Source organism: Hipposideros armiger, unplaced genomic scaffold (genome assembly GCF_001890085.2).
Source record: "Hipposideros armiger isolate ML-2016 unplaced genomic scaffold, ASM189008v1 scaffold_128, whole genome shotgun sequence".
In the NCBI taxonomy this organism is placed as follows: Eukaryota; Metazoa; Chordata; class Mammalia; order Chiroptera; family Hipposideridae; genus Hipposideros; species Hipposideros armiger.
In genome coordinates, this window is record NW_017731478.1 from 2349690 (window position 1) to 2370696 (window position 21007).

Genomic DNA, 21007 nt, shown 5'->3' on the forward strand with positions numbered 1-21007 from the left:
TAAAACTTGAGTTCAATAACTTTATGTAATACATTTTTTTCAAATTTTGGGCCCCAAAATTAAGGTGCGTCTTATACATGGGAGCATCCTATACATGGGGAAATACGGTAACTCATCCTCCAAATTCCTGATTTAATTGAAACCATCTGCTTGGTGCGAACAAACTTCCCAGTTGAGCATAGTATCTTCTGAGTATCTAGAATATAATTTCATTTGAGGAGATTAGAAAAAATAATGGCTCAACTATGTGAATTTCTTTTGGTTTCCTATAAACCTGGACAGCATATTACTTTATCTCTGGGCCATTCTGTGATCTCCTGTTTAAGCTTGGTTCCAGTCTATAATAATCTATTTTTAAAATAGAGAACTGCCTAAGTTGATGGTGTTAAGGTAAATGAATGAATGAATTGAGATAGAAACTTATTAGATCATCTCCCCACATAATTGTTTATTTATAAAAATAGAAGGTGAACCCTGAGTGCTACCAGACCGTTGTAAATTAACATGCGATAATTAGCATTCTCAGGTTAAGAGCCTAGAGCCTTTTGCAATGCCACTTACGTCTCACTGGATTTTTTTCTGTGCCACAAGAGGAATACAATCTATTCCCTGCTTTTTTGAGGAAAGATGGACAGATATGCTTTTGGTCAAGGCACAGGAGATTATATGAAACACACGCCAGCTGCATTTCTTACTCTCTAGACTTGTTAAATGTCACCCTCACTTAAGGATTGCTCGGGGAATGAATACTCTTTCCCAGCCTTCCTGCCACTAGTTGATGTGCTGGTATTGATCCTAAATGTCCTGAGCTTTTTGGGGGAGAAGCTGCTCTGTTGGCAAAAGAGGAGGGGATGTGATCGTTAAATGGGGGGAAATGGGGACACACAGAAAACAAGAATTGCTAAGTAACCTTAGTCGAAGATAACAAAGTAATTACAGGAAATTTTTCTCAAATTTCCTCACTTGGTTCCCAAATACCAATCAAAACACAAAAATTAGTAGAGAACATGTAGTTAATGATTGGTCCACTTTTTTACATCCGGATTTAGTGAAAGCCCATTTCAAATGAATGTTGTCTAGTGAATTTTTTAAATTTTATTTTTATTTTATATGTTGAGATACTCTAGACTTATACAGAAATACAGAAAATGATAACACAGACCACACGTATCTGCCATTAATATCTTAAGGTTTTTAAAGTCCAGAAAATGAAGTTGCTCAACAAACTCATTTAGAAAGTAACCATCTGCATTTTCTGCTTTAGATCATGCTGATATTCCAAATTTAGATATAGAAAAACACTCTCTTTTAACTATCTCAAAATAACTGTTAGACAATCATATCTAGAACTGACCATGTGAAAAGTCATTGATTGCTTTCTTGGAGTTAAAAAAAAAAATTCTTACCCACGCCTTTACTCCTTTCAGTTGTGTTTAGTTGTATTTTTTTCCTCATAAATTTTTTATGTTTGTAATTTTTTTCTTTCTCATTCTTTTTGTTTTTTTTCATTTGCTTCCATACCATGTAACTATATGGTAGGCTAGTAGCATTACCAAAGAGCTGCAGGGAAAAGAGCTAACGCTTAATAACCTTCAGGAAAACTTGAGTGAAGTCAGTCGGGTGAAAGAGGCTTTGGAAAAAGAACTTCAGATTTTGGTAAGTACCTCTTGGGAATCTGAATCGTAGGGTTCTGGCCATTTCAGTTGCTCCTGTTTAAAAACAAAAATCTCCATAAAGAAGTATTGCACCTATTTTTTTCTTCTCTTTTAAAGTACTGATTTAAATTGAGTGTATTAGTCACTGGCTGATAAAAACCTTGAGGGGAATCAGATAAACCCAAACTAGCAATAAAGGTAGGTATTCCAGTAGTCCCCCTTATCTGGGGGGGTACGTTCCAAAACCCCCAGTGGATGCCTGAAACCGCAGGTAGTACTTTTTTCCTACACATACATACTTATCGTACCTATGACAGTTTAATTTATAAGTTAGGCAAGAGATTAACAATAACTTATGATAAAATAGAACAATTATGACAGTGCATCATAATAAAAGTTATATGTGACTGTGGTCACTGGTTGCAAGGACCCCTTTGCTGAAGTCCTCATGTAGGCTCAAAGCTTTCTGGTGCAGCACATTTCTGTCACTGTTCATGCCTTCCACCCACAAATTTAATGCCTTTCCGTCTTAACTGAGCCCTTATCAGGCACTGTGGCTTAAACTTTTGTAGTTTGAGGTGCAGCAGCAAAACAAGCCCAACTTTTTTTTTTCCTTCTTCACAATTTTATCTTCAAGATAGAAAATTCTTACTGTAGATCTTACAACCCCAACATACATTTTCTTTCCTTATCAAGTTAAAAATGTTCACCTTTTCACTTAAAAGAGGCATTTTACGGCTACAGTAGCCAGCTTTGGGGTCATTATTCAGTAAAATAAGGCTGACTTCAGCACAAGCGCTGAGAGACCTCTGTAGTTGATCTGATAACCAGGATGGCTACCACGTGACTAACGAACAGGCAGTGTATACAGCTTAGAGATGCTGGGCAGAGGGTGATTGACATCTGGGCGGGATGGAGCGGGACGGTATGAGATTTCATCACACTACCCAGAACGGCACATAGTTTCAAACTGAGCAATTGTTTATTGAATTGTTATTTCTGGAATTTCCCATTTAATATCTTCGGACCTTGGTTGACCGTGAGTAACCAAAACCATGGATGGCAAAACCTCAAATAACGGGGAACTACTGTACTTCAAAAAAATCATCTGTTCTTTGCCTCTGATAGTGCATTGCTTTGGCATGTTACTCACTACGTAGTTTTACTAAACACAGAGACCTTCCAAGTGACATACCCAACACGTTAGGTTTCAGGTATAACCCCGTCTTGCCCCGTGCCTTCTCCTACTTGCCTGGTGCCAGCAAGTCAGGAAGCTAGGCCGGACCATCGGTACGGCTGTCAGCAAGTCAGAGTGCTGTCCAATTAAATTCAAAGAATTCTCTCTTACAACTCAGTTTATTCCACATCAGGAAATTACTTTTCCTTTCATATATATCCCCTTGCCTTAATCCCAAGTTGTAGGATGTTTTTTTCTTACCTTTTCTCAACTGTTCTTCCTTCTACTTTGCCTCCTGCATCAAAAACTGGAGCTTAATCGAGGCTGATAACCATGAGCCGTGCCAGTGACACCCACACATCATGGGAAAGGAAAGTCATAGATAAGAGAGACGGGCACCACGTTTGTACACACACCTGCATACACTTACATAAGCATGCATCCTCACACACGTGTAGAGATATCTGCACACCCAGGAGTGTGCACATACTCACACGCAGACATCATTCTCTTGTGTGTATACATGTGTAATGTGCGAATGGTAATAATTGATGCCTACATGTCTTAAGTATGTTCGTTAAGGAAAAAGCAACACAAAATAGATAGCATTCTCATTGTCGTTAATAACTGATTGAAACTTTCAGTTTTTATAATTTGAAATCTTTCTGTTTTCTGAATATCCCATTCTTTTCCTTTAGAAAGAAAAGTTCGCTGACGCTTCAGAGGAAGCGGTCTCTGTCCAGAGAAGTATGCAAGGTATGTATAACCCAAGTGTGAGCAGCTGCTTAGAGAATGCTGTGTCTCAAACTGGCCCTAGCCTCTGGAGCACACAGAGTGTGTGCTGCCTGTAGTTCCTGCAGTGCAGTTAGACTGGATTCCACTGGCTTCCTGAAGTCTCAAACCCCATTAATCGTTTCTCCTCTTGGCTTAAAGCTTGTTCCATGTTAAAATAGAAGTATACTTGGGAGAAGTATTCTCTCAAGCTGCCATCATTGATAGCTCTGTTGAGTTTAAAGTGGAAGGAGGAAAGCTGATGAGAAGGGCCTGCTGCCTTCCTGACGTACAGATTTGGGGAGGCAAGAGAGATGCGTCCTTACTTCTTTAGCTTTGTTAAACCGTGGTTTGCTTTGTTATGGGGCTTTTTAGTATCCCTGTGGCCTCAAATCTCATGCACATGATTTGATTTGGTTGTAATAGTGCCAAGCTCTAGATCACTTATTAAATATGAAATATATTAAACTTTTAACTTTCTCCTAAATAGAAACTGTAAATAAATTACACCAAAAAGAGGAGCAGTTTAATGTGCTGTCTTCTGAATTGGAGAAGTTGAGAGGAAATTTAACAGGTAAGACGATGTCCCTGGTTACTAAACACTAAATATAGTAGGCTTCCTAGGATTTGAGAAAATTATAATATGTTACAATAACATGTCTACTATTCAGGCATAACTTCCTCACTCATGGTGATATAATGTGATAAAATACTTGTTTGGTCTCTAAGCTTCAGCAAATCCTCTCTGCCTTGTTTTCAGACAAGTCAGTGTCCACCATATCTCACTACTCCCGCTGCTAGCCTTGAGCCAAGCCAGCCATCATAATAGTGGCCTCCTGGTCTGCCTGCTTCTCCCCTTGTCCCCTTCAGCCTGTTCTCGGCATAGCAGCCAGAGCAACCCTTCAACATCTAGTCAGATCATGTAACTTTTGTTCTCAAAACCACCCAGTGACCCCCATTCTCTCAAGAGTGAAAGGAATGGTCTGTGCCACCATCAGGCCCTGCCTTTCTCCTGATTCCCTCTCACAGTACATCTCGCTTGGCTCTTTCCACTCCAGCCATAGTGGCTTCCTTGGTGATACTTGCATGCCGGGCATGTTCCTGCCTCAGGGCCTTTGCACTTGCTTTCCCCTCTGCCTGCAGTCCTCTTCCCTTCCTTCAGGTCTTTACTTAAATGTCACCATCTCAGAGAGGCCTTAGATTTAACCTCCCCAGCTCCTTTTCTAGCTTCCTTCTCTGCTTGTATTATTGTTCCTCTTAGCACTTAGCACTATTACGCTATTTATTTTCTTTATCTTGTTTAGTGTCTATCTTCTTTGCTAGAATCTAATTTTCATGAGGGCAGAGATTGCTATATGCAAATATTCCCAGAGCAAGGCTTGGCATATAAGATGCAGTCAGTAAATGTTTATTAATTATAACTCAACAGTGTTATTTTTATTCTATACAAATTCAGAGATGGAGGCAAAATTCAGAGAGAGAGGTGAAAGAGAAGAGCAATTGATAAAGGCGAAAGAAAAACTGGAAAATGACATTGCAGAAATAATGAAGATGTCAGGAGATAATTCTTCTCAGCTGACAAAAATGAATGATGAGTTACGTCTGAGAGAAAGGTATGTGTGAATGCTAATAAGGGAGCCTGCCATAGGTTAGGCTCTGAAGCACCGTCTAGACGGGAGAGGAGCCCATGTCTCCAGGATTGGTATGTTTTCAAGTTTCCTGTCTCTTCTGCTCTCTTAATACCTCAGCATATCCTTGAATCAACTGTCTAACCTTCTAAGGAATACAATGTTGTAGACATTTTGGTGACTTGTAAAGAAAAGGTAGTCATTTACCAATGGCAATAACATCTTTTATGGGCAGTTAAAAATATCTTAAACCTATTTCAGTGCAATGATAGGTAACACTTACTAAGGGCTTGCTATGTGCCGTGCGCTATGCTTACCACTTTATAGAGTATATTTCCTAATTCTCATAATAATCCTATGAGGTGAGTGTATTATTGTTCCCATTTTAAAGAAAGAGAACCTGAAGCTTAGGTGAGGTTCAGCAACTTGCCTGAGGCGTCAGATCAGGCAAGGCTGGCTGGGTCCAGAGCCCTTGTTTCATTGTATGTCCTCAGTGCCAGCGCTGCTTTTATCTTAACTTCTGTTTTTGCCTTTATTCTGACGTTCCTGTTGCTTTGATTTTTTTTTCTTTTAATAGCCATTTTATACAATGGGTTTTATACAAAACCTAATGTTTTGTAAGGCAAAAATGTTTAGAGGCCATTTTAGTACCATTAGACTTGTGATTCTGATAGTGTTAATACTTCGCAAAGTTTTGTTTGTATCCAGCCATGCACCCACACACGGTTCAGCATTGATGGGTGATTGGCAACTGGGTCTTGGTTGGCCCACTTTGGTCAAACTTGCTGTGAGGTGGGCACAGCTGCACAGGTGGTTGTGGCATGGTGCCTTTGAGAAGTTCATTTCTGTAGGTGTTTTAGGGGCATAAAATCCGGAGGTACCACCCAAGCCTCCCTTCTCTGTTCTTGGATTCACTTGAAAGCCCGTTCTCTAGGTTGATGTCCCACGTTTTCTGTACATTTTTGTTTGCCATATGGTTATCGTTAAGCTAGAGCTTCAAATGATTTATCATTGTTTTTATATCTTATGTTCTTAAGCAGTACTAGAATGAGTTTGATAATTTAGTCTGATAAAATTTTGAAACTTTCTAAATACTCAATTCTTTAGGATGTTTAGGTTTTACTCATTTTTCCTTATTGATCTATTGACATAAAATAATAAACTTTCACAGTTACAATAGTTATTACTCTAAATCATGTTTATAACTATCACAATTGTTAAAGTTATGCTTCAGGACAAGTTTTTTTGCCTATTTCAGATATTAATTACTCATAACATTTGTAATCATTAATACAATTATTTTTAACAGTATCTTTTTAAGTGTAACTGTAGTAGTCAATGCATTCTTTTAAAAAGCTGACACCTTTTATTGAAACTTGTTCTAGAAATGTAGAAGAATTACAGCTAAAACTTACAAAGGCTAATGAAAATGTAAGTTTTATGCAGAGAAGTATTGGGGAAGTAACTCTCAAAGCTGAACAGAGCCAGCAAGAAGCAGCTAAAAAGCATGAGGAAGAAAAGAAAGAATTGCTGGAAAAATTGTTGAACCTGGTAAGGAGAGAATAACTGGGACTGTTTAGTGGCATGGAATGTGAGGGTTGGTACAGATATGGCCAGATGACTTATCCCTTCACTTGGGGTTTCTGCAGGAAAAGAAGGTAGAAATGAGCCACAACCAGTGTCAAGATCTGAAAGCCAGGCATGAAGAAGTGAGTTCTGAGACAAAGGCAAAGCACGAGGAAGTCCTGCGGAACCTACAGACGAAGCTCTTGGACTCCGAGGAGAGGCTGAACGCTGCGCGAAAGGAGAACAGTGACTTGTTGCAGGAGATGGTGGAACTGAAAAAACAAGCTGACAAAGCCAAAGTATGTTATGGAGAGAGTTCCGTCATTGCATTAGTTTATCCCAGCTCAGCATCGGGCTGGAGGGGTGCTGAGGGAGCAGCAGCACGTGGCAGGAGCCCAGGGGCCTTTGCAAGTGTCAGCCTGACGAGGGCATAACGGCATGACAGGGTGAATCACATTTCCTATGGCTTCAAGTGTTCTGTACCAGCTGCGGTCCTTCCCAGGGCTGGTGATGGCTGCAGGTCTTTCCTGTGAATGTACTGTGTGGCCATCACCCCCTCTGCTGCTTGTTCCCCAGCTGTCGCCACAAAGAGTCTTCTGTTGCCTGAGCTCTGTCTGCCTGCTTGTAACAGACTCTTTGTTGTGGGAAAGCATGTTCCTCTAATCATGGCCATCTTGCTGCCACCTTGCGCTAGGGCTCGGGAGAGACACGTTGCAGAAAAGCAAAAGGCGGAGCCAGGTGAACAAATGAGCTGGGGGTGGAGCCTGGCTGGAGGAACAGCTCTCAGAGGAAAACTTAGCAGTGAGGACTCCAGAGAGCACTTTATATGTCCCCAGGAGGCACCATGAGCTTATTGACAAGGAAGCCTGATTCAGGGGCTGTGAGGAAACATCCTATTGTTAGAGTAGAACTTGATATATTGAATTTCATTTTATGGTGTCAGGATTGTATCTGTGCCCCAATATATTTTTGGACTCTCAGAACTTAAGTTCAACCTCCCTACTCCTATTTAATTTTTCCTACTACTATTTAACTTTTCCCTACTCCTATTTAACTTGTTCAAAGAAAAGTAAATACTTGTCTATAATTATTTTAATGTGCCAGAGAAATAGTAGAAAGAAAATACAAAAGAGCATACGTAGGACTTGAACAAATCCCATTTAAAACTTGTGGACTAAGTGGACCAATGACATAATATGTGTCATATGTAAGATGCCTACCTACTTTTTCTCTCTCCTGCATGCTGGCCATCAAGGCTTTCTCTTCTCCCCGTGAAACAGCTCCAGTTTTGTGAGCCATTTAACACAGGGTACAACTTCCAGATCTTTTGTCTTTGCAGTTATCTTTATCTGGACAGACTCCAGTTTTTTAGTGTTTCCCTTAAAATGTCACAGCCCGACGAGACCACAGCATTCTAGTAGTTTGTGTCAAGTCTCATGAATATTGTTTGTTGTTGTTTTTGTTTTTACAAGGGTCCTTTGGTTAAAATGCCAGAGTTGTTCCCCCATCCAGAGTTGTCTGCTTATTTGATTTCTGTGGATTTCAGTGTTTGTCGACAGCAGAGGCTCACAGGCTTTTCTGAGAATCTGATGAGCCTGAAGAGGTTTGCCCTAGGAAAGTTTAGATACACACTCAACACATTTTATGTAAAATGTCAGTTCATGGAGCCCCAAAGCCTCTGTGTTCCCTGGTTTTAAGAGCCAGTGATTTATAGCTGTGCCATCCAGTAGGGTAGCCACCAGCCATGTGTGGCCATTTACATTTAAATTAGTTAAATTTCAATAAAGTTAGAAATCCAGCTCTGTAGTCGCCCTTAACCATACTTTAAGTGCTCACTGCATTGCTAGTGGCTACCATTTTGGACTGTGCAGATAAGGGACATTTGCACCATTGCAGAAAGTTCTGGACAGCACTGGTATAGACATTGTGGTCAGTTTGTTTATTTTATAAACCAAGACATTGTTTTTAAAATCCATTTTGGTCACCAAAGCCTAGCAAATTAGACTGACTTTTTAGTAAGTTATATGTAATATTGGTACTAAATCAGTCTCGGGCCAGTGATTGTCCTTTAGTAAGCAAGGTCCTGCAGTTAGTTTGAAAGCAACAGTTTTTGCTCTCCCGCCCTTATCCCCCCCTTTTTTTCTAAAATACACTCACTTTTTATAGTGTTTTGGATTGTATTTTTAAAGATTCTTTTGTGCTTCTTTTCTACAATAGTAGTTATTGGTTAATTGGAATGGCTGGAAAGAATCTTTTATGTCCTGATGTCAAAATCAAACTACTGTTTTTATTTTCTAGGTAGCTGTCAGGAATAATTTCAAAAGTTGTTTCAAAGATAAAGTAATAACCATATCAGCACTTTGCAGAGCTAAGCCTGCTTTATGGTATCCTTCTATGGGCTCTGTTCATCCGGTTTCTTTCCCTTATTATCTGGATAGTTTGTATGACATTGATGGTAAAAATTTTAAAGCTTTTATGATGTAGGTTACATTAAGTTATTTGGGCTTGCATTTGTCTGCTTGATTTCATTTTGTTTCCATTCTTTCCATCTTTTGTTTCTGTAGTCGCTAGCTTATTTGTTAACATCAGCCAAAAAAGAAATTGAACTAATGTCAGAAGAGCTGAGGGGTCTGAAATCAGAGAAGCACCTTCTTGCACAGGAGGGAAATGCTTTAAAGTTAGAGAAAGGTTCACTTTTATCAAAGCTGGTAGAGGTGGAGGCCAAAATAACTTTGCTTCAGGAAGACCAACAGAAACTGTGGTCAATAAATGAAACTCTTAATTTAGAAAAGGAGAAAGTCTTAGGAGAAAAGCAGGATGCTGAAAAGCTGTATCAGCAGGAGCACCACAATAATGAAGCTTTGGCTGTTGAGAGAGAGAAACTGCTTAAAGAAATCGATATTGCACAGGAAGAACTCTTGAAGATAAATATGGAAAATGACTCTTTGCAAGCTTCCAAAGCAAGCTTGCAGGCACTCATCGAAGAGCTCCAGTTGAGCAAAGATAATCTGATTGCTGAGTCTAAGAAGAATCTGGAGGAAAAAGATCACCTGGAGGGTCACATCAAGAAGCTTGTTACCGAAAACCTTGCCTTGGCTAAAGATAAAGATGAGATCATTCAGAAGCTTCAGAGCTCTTTTGAGGAGCTAGTCAAAGACCAGAACGCCTTGGTGCAGGAGATCGATGATCTCACAGCCGAGAAAAAGGCAACATTAGAGAAACAGTCAGGTCTTAATGACATGTGCATGGCCTTAAAGGTAGAAAGAGACGCTCTCTTTCAGGACAACAGAGAACTGCAGTTCGAGAAGGATGTGCTGCTTCGAGATCAGGACAAGCTGAACGTCAGCCTGGTGGCCGCCCTCCAGGACAAGCAGCTGCTCAGCACTGAAGCCAGTGGGTTCCGCGCACAGCTGGATGACACCAGCAAAGCTCTGCGGAAGGCCCAGGTGGAGGTTCTGCAACTCCAGGCTACAAACGCCAGCCTCACAAAACTCCTGGAAGAAATTAAGACCAGTCGAGAAATCACAGACTCTGAGTGCATCCAGCTTCTGCATGAAAAGGAAACCTTGGCCTCATCGGAGAGAAGGCTCTTGGCCGAAAAAGAAGAGCTTCTAAGTGAAAATAGGCTCATCATTGAAAAACTCAACAAATGCTCGGAAGAGGCTGCCGGTGTCGAGATGAGCCTGAATGAGATCACTTACCTAACTTCTGAGAAGGAGATGGTCTGTCAGAAAATGACTAAGCTCAAAAAGCAGCTCGATAGTCTCTTGAAAGAAAAATCCGTGCTGGAAATGCAAAACAGAGATTTACTTGCAGAAAGAGAGAATTCCATTAAAGCCATGGGCGAGCTCAAAAGGAAATATGATCAAGAGTCTGCAAACAGAAGGATCATTGTGCACGAGAAGATGAAACTACTCGGCAACCTCGATGCTCTGAAGAAAGAGCTTCAGGAGAGGAAGAAGGAAAACCAAGAGCTGGCAGCCACCAAGTGCGAGCTCTCTTTGATGTTGAAAGAGGCTCAAAATTCCAAAAAGCATTTAGAAAAAGAACACGCTAACACCCTACAAGCAAAGGAGAGTTTGAATGCCGAACTCAAGTCTTGCTGTTCTGAAAAGAACATGTTGCTGAGGGATGGGTTGCACCTGCAGGAGGAGTGTCAGAAGTTAAACGAGGAGATGCAGACCATGCAGCGGTCCCTAATCCTGGAGAAAGGAGACAGGGCCAAGGACAACGAGTCATCCTTGCACGAAAACCAGAGGCTCCGCGGGAGAGTGGTACTCCTGGAGCAGGAGCTGGAAGAGCTAAGAGCCTGCATGAAGGCACTCCAGTCTGAAAACTTCATGCTAATGCAAGAGAAGACCAAATCGGAGCAAAAAAGGGTGGAGATAATTAAGGAAAAGGAACTCCTGAGTGCAGAAACAGCGCGACTCGCTGCCAACATCGAGACCCTCAGAAGTGATTTCGCCTGCTTGTCCACATCCAAGTTAGAGCTGCAGGAGCTGCACAGCTCGCTCACCAAGATCCTGGACGACCTCCGGCTGAACCACGAGGTGACCCTGGCCGATCTGGCCAAGGCCATGCAGGATAACAAGAGCCTGCTGGCTGAGAAGAGAGAGATGATACTGAAAAAGGACGAGCTCCTAAAGGAGAAGGAAAGGCTGGCCGAGAACTACTTCATCCTTCAGAAAGAGATTAGCCAGTTGGCCAAAACCAACAGCCACATTTCAGCCAATCTCCTAGAATCCCAAAACGAAAACCGTATTTTGAGGAAAGACAAGAGCAAGCTCACTCTTAAAATTAGAGAGCTCGAGACTCTTCACTCATTTACGGTAAAGTGGGAGGTTCTGGTGTGGAGCACCTGGACTACTAACCCTGCACTAACCTGTTAGCGTCCCCGCGTAAGGAGGGCCACCCCATCTAATCACTTGCTTATAGGTCTCCAGCTATTTGTTGCCACCCGAAAGGGCAGTTCTTTACTAAACGTCTAATTGCAGTAGTCTCTCTCTTCATTAGAAAAAATTGTAAACTGTGAATAACAAGGATATACTTTTCAATTTAAGGGGAAATTTTCGTGAAAAAGTCACCTGTGGTTCTTAAAGGCCTAAGAACAATAAATAGTAAAATGGGCACATGTTGAAGTATATAATATCTTCTGTTTGGCTTTTAACCATTTCATTGTGTCTATCCATTCGGAATTGGAAGATTCCAGTGAAACCTCCGTGGCTAGGAACAGGGAAGGTACAAGGCAGGATTCCCGTAAGCTTTATCAGACCACATGAAATTGTAAACAAGTGCCTAAAAAGATTTTAATTCATTTTATGATTTTTTTTTATATCTTGTCCGCTAAGGATTTGTTTCCATCTGCATATTATCTTTTTTATTCACAGCCATGTTTATATTCATTACCCATAGCTTCTCATAGACTTCTCCATTCAATGCTTCTCATTCAACACTTGAACCAACTACATTATAATTGCCCAAATAATTTTCATTTGAACAATTCCCAACCTAAATTCTGAATGATTTGAAAAGTCCCAAATTTGAAATAGCATGAATAGTATTTTAAACGTACAACAGTCAGTGTGATTAAGAGAAAAATGCAGCTCTGTAAGGATGCTACTCTATCATCACTGAACGTTTCTTGCAAACGTGAGGCAGAGTGATGAGCATGCCTGTCAGTGTAACTTGGAACTGGCATTGGAAGGTGTAGGTTTAGAGGGGTCTGAAATTATGCAAATTGCACATGACAATTGGCTCATTGAAAAATGGTCTGAAAAGGGTGTGTCACACCGTTGTACGTCGGGTGGGCATAAAGGCCTTTCAGGTCTTAGTCTGTTTGTTTGATATTGGGTGAGGGCTGGCTCCCCGTCTCTGTGTGACTCTAACCACACAGAGGCTGCTGCTGCTGGAGCGTTAGTTAACCTAATGGGGTTGGTAGGGGGTATCCTCGTTTCTCACACTGCTTTGTTGTATTTAGGCTGCTCAAACAGCAGAAGATGCCATGCAGATAATGGAACAGATGACCAAAGAGAAGACCGAAACTCTGGCCTCCTTGGAGGATACCAAGCAAACAAATGAAAAACTACAGAATGAAGTAATCAGATTTAAATGGCTTTTTGTGCAAAGGACAGCTTATCGACTTCATGGGATGTTTGATCACTAACTCAGGATTGTTTATTTTTTGAAGTGTGGCCTCATACAGGTTTGATCGATGTTAGCAGAGTCGAATGTACACCAGAACCATGAAAATATGAAATAAAGTGTATTACTTCATTACTTATTTAGTGGGATCAACCTTTAAACGAGGGGAAAACTCTACTAGTGTGACTTTCTATGACAATTATTCAGTGTTAGAATTAATGAGAGAGGTACTGATAACATCCTCCAGTCTTTGTATCTTTTATCTTAAATCACACACATTTTTTTCCTCAACTCTTTCCAACTTTGAGCCACTAAATTTCATTCCTCAGCCCTGAGTTTGACGTAGGACTTCTCTTGGCCTAATTCAGTACTTTTTCCCTATTGTGTTATCTTGTATTAGTCACTTTTGGGTCTTGGACAAATTTGTGGTGTCAAGATAATTTTGATTCTGTCCAAAAGCAGCATTTCTCATTCTTATACCCTTCTTTGATTTCCCTCCTTCCACCCTCTGAACTCATACCAACCTTTTCTTTCTTTGGAAAGATATCACCTAAATCCTAAGCAGATTGATTCACCCAAATAGTTATGTGACGTTCTGTAGGTCTTCAGGTGCTTTTTAAAGTGATTGGCAGATAAGATCTTAGGAATCAAAGACGGGAAAGGGATAGCCACATTGAAAGGCTACTGTAAAGACGAGGCCTTCTCATTATGGAAGGTCATGGATGGAAATCTGTAAAAAAAAAAAAAAAAGAACATTTTGAGATTAATTGTAGGTAACTAAAACTTGACATAGAAGGGAGTACATTTATAGAGCTGACAGTTCTAAGAGAAGAAGACTTAAGCTAAAAATATAAAAGCATTAAAAAAACATAGATGATAATCAAAATTAGAAGCTGAAGTAGAAGATTTTAGGGAATATCTCTAACCTTTGAGGATAGAATTGGGGAGAATTGTGTGCTTCCATAACATAACACCTGGTGTCTTTGTTATAGCCAGAGTACTGGACTGGATGAATCATTTTCTAGACCCACTGTGATATTTTGGTTTTCTTGTTCTGTAAATCTAGAATGTTAGAGGGCATTGAAAGGAAGATGGTGTTTTAAAAACTAGCAAGAGAATCTCTAGGACTCCTGATGGGTGACATGTGACATGGCCAAAGTGTCTCTGGCTGTAGGTTATAACAACCCAAGTCCCAGAAAGCCATCCTGGCACCAGGAGCACACCCTGTGTAGTGGATGGCCCATACTGACCTGCCATCCTTGGCAGGGACTCCGCACACAGAACTCCAGCCCCCTGCCAGAGCCTGGGGGGTTGGTCACATCCCCACTCATTCTGCATACCCGGATTTCCTGCCAGGGGCCAGACCTTAGCTGGCTGTGTGCCCCAGGGGTAGGAGATGGGGTTGAATGTGGATGAATGCCTTTCAGTCCCACTACATGACTTTTTCCTTTTCAGATTGAAGTTCAGATGGATAACTAAATCGTTTCCCATCTACAAATATTTTGATTCAAATAATTTTTTAATGAGGACTATGTAAATTTGGTACTGACATTGAAAAATATTATATCCTAAATTGCTACTCTGTGGGGAAGAAAAGGGGTTTGTTTTCATTACAAAGTATAACCTTTACTGATGTCATGCCTTTGCAATTTCTTTCTTTTTTTTTAAGATGGTTCATACTTAAATAGCAAGTTCAATGACACATATTGAGAATTGTACACAAGGTGAAAGGAAACTTTTGTTTTAATTTATGAAGCAATTTAGTTTGACATTTTGGCCAGGAGCAGAGGAAATGTCTGACTAAATCTAAGGGGGAGGTCTGCAGTCTGTAACAGACTTGCTCATTTGGAACCTCTTCACACAGGTGCCTTTTTTTTTGCAAGTGACTTAATTTTACCTATTTTTTAATGCACATTTTCATGAATAATTTGTCTTTGTCCCATCATGTCATTGGAAAATGAAATAATTTCATCAAGTTTTTTTCTCTTGGTCTTTAAGTTGGATACACTTAAAGAAAACAACTTGAAAAATGTGGAAGAGCTGAACAAATCAAAAGAGCTTCTGACTGTAGAGAATCAAAAAATGGAAGAATTCAGGAAAGAAATGTAAGTTTATCTCCTTTGAGAGAAGTTATGGAACTTATTTAAAATCACAAAAGTGAAAATAATGCTAATTATAATAAATACTTGACAAGTACATGAAGTAACAAGTAATGGTTACCCTCCTGTTCCCCAGAATGCTATTGCATACCTGAAAAGTAACCCCTCTAATCACTGTTAAGTCAGAACTATAGGCAAGGTAAGGGAACAAATTGAAATGTGTGCTGGCTAATGATTAGGACATTTGGGATTCATTTGTGACTTTGGAAGGCCTTAGAAAATACAAATGGAACCATTTTTTTTTAAGTAGTATACTTACACAATAGCCAATCTTTTTTTTTTTTTTTAAGATTTTATTGGGGAATTGAGGGAGGGGAACAGTGCTAGGGAATCGGGGGAAGGGGAACAGACAAGTTGCTGTCCTTTTGTTCTTCCGTCTAGTTGTGGAGGATGTCGCTTCACTGGTCCATGTTGGTATTATCATTGCGCTCTTCCCGGGTGAGGCAAATCGGTTGCCGGCCGCTGGACGGCCGCTCACAGTGGCTCTTGGCAGCTCACACTGGCTGTCGGCCGCTCACGCTGGCTGGCAGCCACTCACTATGGCTCACAGCAGCCCACTGCCGCAGGGGCTGCAGCCTATGCCGTCACCGGTGACTCACAGCAGCTCAGCTCCAGGTCGAGCTGTTGTTCACCATCTTAGCTGTAGAGGGCAGTGTCACTGGCCCTCATGGGGATCCGAACCGGGGTCCTGCTGCTCAGAACTGGCGTCCCAAGCCAGCTCTTAACCAATGCGCCTCAATAGCCAATCTTAACATTTGGAAACATCAGACCCTTTATTAATAAATTCCTGAAAACCTTTTCTATAGGAAAAAAAAGCAGCATTACTAAGATTATCAGTAATCTTGATTTTAAGAGTAATCAAATCTTCTGGCATGGAAATGAAACGAGCAGAATTTGGCAGACTTTTTCAAGATTTACCCATCAGATGGTACGTAACCTAGACTTCAGGCAGACACACCATCCACATTTCCTTTGTCAACACCGCCTTTCAAGTTTGGTTCTTAATAATTATTGCAGATGGCTATTTATCTGGCAATTTCATGATAATTAAAGTGTAGATTTCATTTTGCTCTTCTATTCTGAGAACTAGACTGCATCAACTATGTGAAACTAAAAATTTAAAGCCAATAAATCTGGTAAACATTTGAGCATGTCCTTCACGTGAGGTACAGTTAAGCTAGGAAGATACAATGATGAATTATATGTGGTCCCCCCAAAGGTTTATATTATTTATTTCCAGTTCCGATCAAACAAACAGATGAGGTTCAAATGAAAAGCAAAGCATCAGTTCCAAACTGCCATTCCCAAGTCAACATGCTCAATACTGTTCGTGGATCAAGCTTGGATTAAACTGGCATCTGTCTGGTTCTTCAGAGCTCTTAAAATCCTCCTAGAAATATCCTCACCTGAGCTCCTTATGGTGCTGATGGTCAATCCCTTCCTCAGTCTTAGTTTTCATACTTCTCTAGATGGTGTTTAAATGGTTCCCAACAATTCCACGCACACAGATTTATAAATTTACAATTGTGATTATGGCCGTCGGGAGAGGCTTAAACTTCTTCGTCTGCCAAAGCCCAGTGACACAGATAGTGGTTACCATGATGGGGAAATGAGTTCAGGATCAGTGCAGAGAGGGTGGGTTCAGTACAGCTCAGGACTTTTTCCCCTGTGACACAAGTAATTATGCTTACCTGGAACATGTGGAGCACTGAGCTGACTTTAGTTCATTTGTGTCACACAGGCAGCTGGTGAGGGAGGGCCCTGAGCAGCAGGAGATCCCCTAACCAACCTCCCACTGCCCTGATCCCACCTCTGAGCTCTCTGGGCCGCCCCAGGAAATGGAGGGTCAGGGCCAGAGAGGACCTAGCGAAGAGAACCCAGGAGTTCCAAGAAAATGCCTCTTCCCTGCTGTCTGACTTCGGAGTTTCTTGTCATGGTCATTACGTTGGCCTAGTTCAGCGTCCTTACTAAATCTTTCTGTCATGTCACCACCCCCAGTTAGTGTGCGGTGCTTCCACCTCTATTAAGGGAGACATTGTTTTTGTGCCCCCTTCCTTGAAGGATCCCAGTGAATAATAAAGCTTAGCCTCGTGCCTGTGGAAGTAAAGAATCTGGAGCAGAAGACGGTGGCCCCACTACCGGCCCTCTGACCTTGGCCTGCCTTTCTCCCTGGGGCCTGATGCCCGGATCTCTGATCCCTGAGCGGAGTCATTCAGGCGAGGAGGAGCCAGACCACAGGGCGGACACAGCCTAGGCTGCTCTGGATTCTTACCTTGTTTCTGGCCCACCAGACCTGAGGCCGTCAGTCAGCCTTCTGTCAGTCACCTGGCGGGATTCTCAGCAGGAGGGAGGAGCAGTGGCAGACCCCCCAGTGACATCTGTCAGGCTCTCTGCTTTTGGAGGGAGGTCTGAGCAGTAGGTGGAAAGAGCCCCTCCCTGCAGTGACTCACTGGGCCCTGCCCTAGACGTGGCCACATCTCAAGGACCATGGGATAGAAATGTGCTCTGTAATGGGAACAGTTCTTCTCCCAAAGCAGTCATTTTACTGTTCCTTAGTTCCTCGGTGCTGAAAGCTAGAGAATGAGCAGCTGCTTGTTCTTCTGTGCTTTAGCATGTACGGGGGCTCTTCACGTCCTCTAGGGCTTGTCGGGTGGTCGTCCCCCTACCTCTCCCCCGTTCCTGGAGGGACACCAATACGACATAGGTCTAACAGGAACCACCTCCTATAGAATATTGCCCTTTGCACTGGAAACCCAGCACTTACAACTAAATGTTCCTTTTCCTCTGTGCTATGTACTAGACTGGTTTCAGGAAAATTCTTGATTTGGGTTAGCCAGCTCCTATTTTCAGTGAAAAATCTAGAATATATTTAGCGTGGCAGTTAATATATTTACGATCAATTCATAAGTAGAATGTTTGCAAGTCAATATTAATATTTTGTTTCTCAGTTTTAAAACTGACAGTCTTTTCTGTTTCAAGTTATGTAGAAAGAAAAGTAGCTATATTTATAGGTACTTTAAAAATTATTCCTTAGAATAGGCCCAGGAGTTGGGCTGTTAGAGCCTCCTTCCTCTGTGAAGTGCATGTACCCACGGCGCTCTAAAGATAAAAGGTACTGTATTTCTATATTCGAATCACAGCTGAGGTCCATCTGCCAGTTTTAAGTCCAGTTTTCTTGCTTCTACAACTTACTGGCTTTATGATTTAGGGCAAGTCTTTTCAGTTCCCTGAGCTTCAGTTTCCTGACCTTTAAAATGTAATAATAACATGAGCTTCCTTGGGCTTTGAGGATTAAATAAGAAAATGTACATGAAAGCATTTTGTAGATTTTAAAACATTGAACAAATACTTAGGACATTTTGATATTTCTTAGACGACTTGTTTTAATTTTCCTTACTGTGGGCTCATAATAGAAACCAGGGATTTAAAAAAAACAAAAACTTTGAAAGATGAAAACCTTTAATAGCGAAAACAGGATCATAAAAATCACTGACAGACCACACAAACGCTGATACCTGAGACCGAACAGCCCCTAACGAAGGCCGTGACCACCTGGGAAGAAAAGGGTTTAAGTGACTCATTACCTGAGGCTAAAATTCCTCTCAGTTTTTCTTCACTTGCTAAATAAACATCCCTGTAAAATGCCAAATTTAATGTGCTGAGAGAATTTTCATGTAGACTTATTCCTCTACGTCTTTATGCGGTCATCCCAGTATGCATATTCTAGGTGGATGGAGAATTAAACATCAAAAAAAAGCTGAAGATGCCAAGCACCACCACCCATTAGACAATTGAAGTTAAAAATAGATGTGCTCATGCATCAGCAGATGGATTCCTACCCAGATGACTGGATTCAGAATTCAGCCACGTATGACAGCTCACTAAATGGAGTTGAGCCAGAACAGACTTAAAATTCATTATTACATCAAACCCTGCTATGGCATAAACTAAAATCCAGTGATCAAAGTATTTTGAATGTCCATGTGCAGAAGACAATAATTCAGGATATATATTTTGGATTAATTTTAATAATGGAAAGATACTTAATAAGTATACTTACCCTGCTCATATTTTAGATGCCGACATTCATGATACAAGTTAGCAACCTATGTTTCTATTTGCTGCTTTTAATTACAAGTTAGCATTATGGGAAGGATATAGTCAAAAGAAGACACCTGTTACGTAACGTAACTAGAAAACTGCGTTTTCTTTGGGATATCTCCTCTATTTGTCCAAAAAGTATACTCAGATTCACACCAGCACTTGATTTGGACAGGTACTCGCAAATGAGACATTAGATTTTGATTTCTGTCAGGAAAAAAGAAAAACCAGATTACAGATTTGTGCAGTTTGAACAGAGCACCTTGGCAGCAAAGTAAATCCCTTTGTCAACGTAATAGTCGTTTTTAGTATAATTTTGTAATGGAAATCGTCCTAAAGACAAGAGGGATACTGACCATTTCACTTGTCATTTATTTTGTAGTAACATTGCTTTTTGTGTGGGGAGTGTTTAGAAATAAGGTAAGTGTGGGTGGTGAGAGGCTGGATGTAGTGCTTATTCGGTTTAAAAAAATGTAATAATTGTGGGCGACGATCCTCCTCCTGAGAGGTTAAAGCCATTTAGCCCCTCCTGCATGTAGATAACACTGCCTCCTGTTATTATAGATCCTATCAGTCACGTGACCCAGATATATTTTCCTCAGTGCTGTGAAGCTGGTCGTCTCCCACAGTTTCCTTGCCTGTCTTGTTTCTATGGTAACTCTGCACTCACTGTCCTTGCAGAGAAACCCTAAAGCAGGCAGCCGCTCAGAAGTCCCAGCAGCTTTCAGCATTGCAAGAGGAGAACGTGAAACTTGCCGAGGAGCTGGGGAGAAGCAGGGACGAAGTCACGAGTCATCAAAAGGTCAGTGGGCCTGGGGTGGGCGTTCCCAGCTCTGCCATGCTGATGTTGGGCACCGCGCGGAGGCAACTCAGAGATGAGCCCCGTGGGATTGGGTCATTCCAGATGGGATGTCACTGTACCTGTGTTGTGTGTCTCCTTGTTTTCAAGCATGCTGCTCTAGGGCTTAGGGTAGAAGTTGACAGGTTCTTTAAAAAAGAAACACACACATCAGCACAGGGAACTTGCAAGCAGGTAGAGGATCGATCTTGTAGCAGTGCCTTTAAATGGGAAGCAACAATATCTTCATACTACTGCTTGGATTTTCTCTAAGATTTTTTTTTCTTTCATCAAAATTGGTTTTAAGGAAATGGGTTCCAAGAATGTGGATTTCATGTGAGGTTGGCAGGTGTTTTTAAATAGAACTCTGCTTTTCTTGAAATTAAAAATAATTTTTTAAGCATTTCTTAATGGAACTGTGTATGTATGTGCCTTTGTGGGCATTGATATATGGAATGTGTGTTACACCTGGAATAAAATGCTAGTCACAACCTATTTGCTTCTGGGTTTAAATCACAAAGGTTTCTGACAAGTTTATTAAACAGTGAAACAAAAATGATTTTAAAGAATGCTGTATATTCTGCTTTTTATTCTTTAACAGTTGAATCAAAGTGCTAGATTTTTAGTCACAGCTGATCTCTGAGCAAAAAAGCTCAAAATGACGTTTTTAAGAGATTTTTTTTACTTGTCATTAATTCTTGCTTTGTGTGTCAAGGGAGAATGTTTTTCCCCAGCATACTTTGCAAACATTAATTCTCACTTGGGGTGAAGTAGTTTGGGGTAATTTTGTAGAGTATCCACTGGTGTGGTGCAGTCTGTGGTGGAGAGTTAGTTTGGAGAGTTGATTTCAGACTTTTTAGTTTTTACCACAGCTTTCCACAATTTTCTTACTTCACAAAAGAGATGCCACATCTCTAGACTCCAGAATGATGATGATGTTGGTGGTAGTCTCTCACATCTATTGGGCCCTA

General features: G+C 41.0%; 1 protein-coding gene across 15 annotated transcripts in view; it reads left to right on the forward strand.

Annotated features, from left to right (window-relative positions):
• The window catches only part of CLIP1 (CAP-Gly domain containing linker protein 1), a 113181-nt gene that overhangs the window by 70279 nt on the left and 21895 nt on the right, over window positions 1-21007 (forward strand). For 13 of the 15 annotated variants that reach the window (XM_019648913.1, XM_019648912.1, XM_019648898.1 and 10 more), the window contains 9 exons: window positions 1540-1656; window positions 3531-3588; window positions 4094-4177; window positions 5060-5216; window positions 6617-6782; window positions 6881-7096; window positions 12775-12891; window positions 14937-15043; window positions 19880-20000. In XM_019648913.1, coding sequence (XP_019504458.1) covers window positions 1540-1656; window positions 3531-3588; window positions 4094-4177; window positions 5060-5216; window positions 6617-6782; window positions 6881-7096; window positions 12775-12891; window positions 14937-15043; window positions 19880-20000 — 1143 coding nt within the window. The remainder of the gene's footprint in view (window positions 1-1539; window positions 1657-3530; window positions 3589-4093; window positions 4178-5059; window positions 5217-6616; window positions 6783-6880; window positions 7097-12774; window positions 12892-14936; window positions 15044-19879; window positions 20001-21007) is intronic. The other 2 variants (XM_019648910.1, XM_019648911.1) reach the window with 1 other exon arrangement.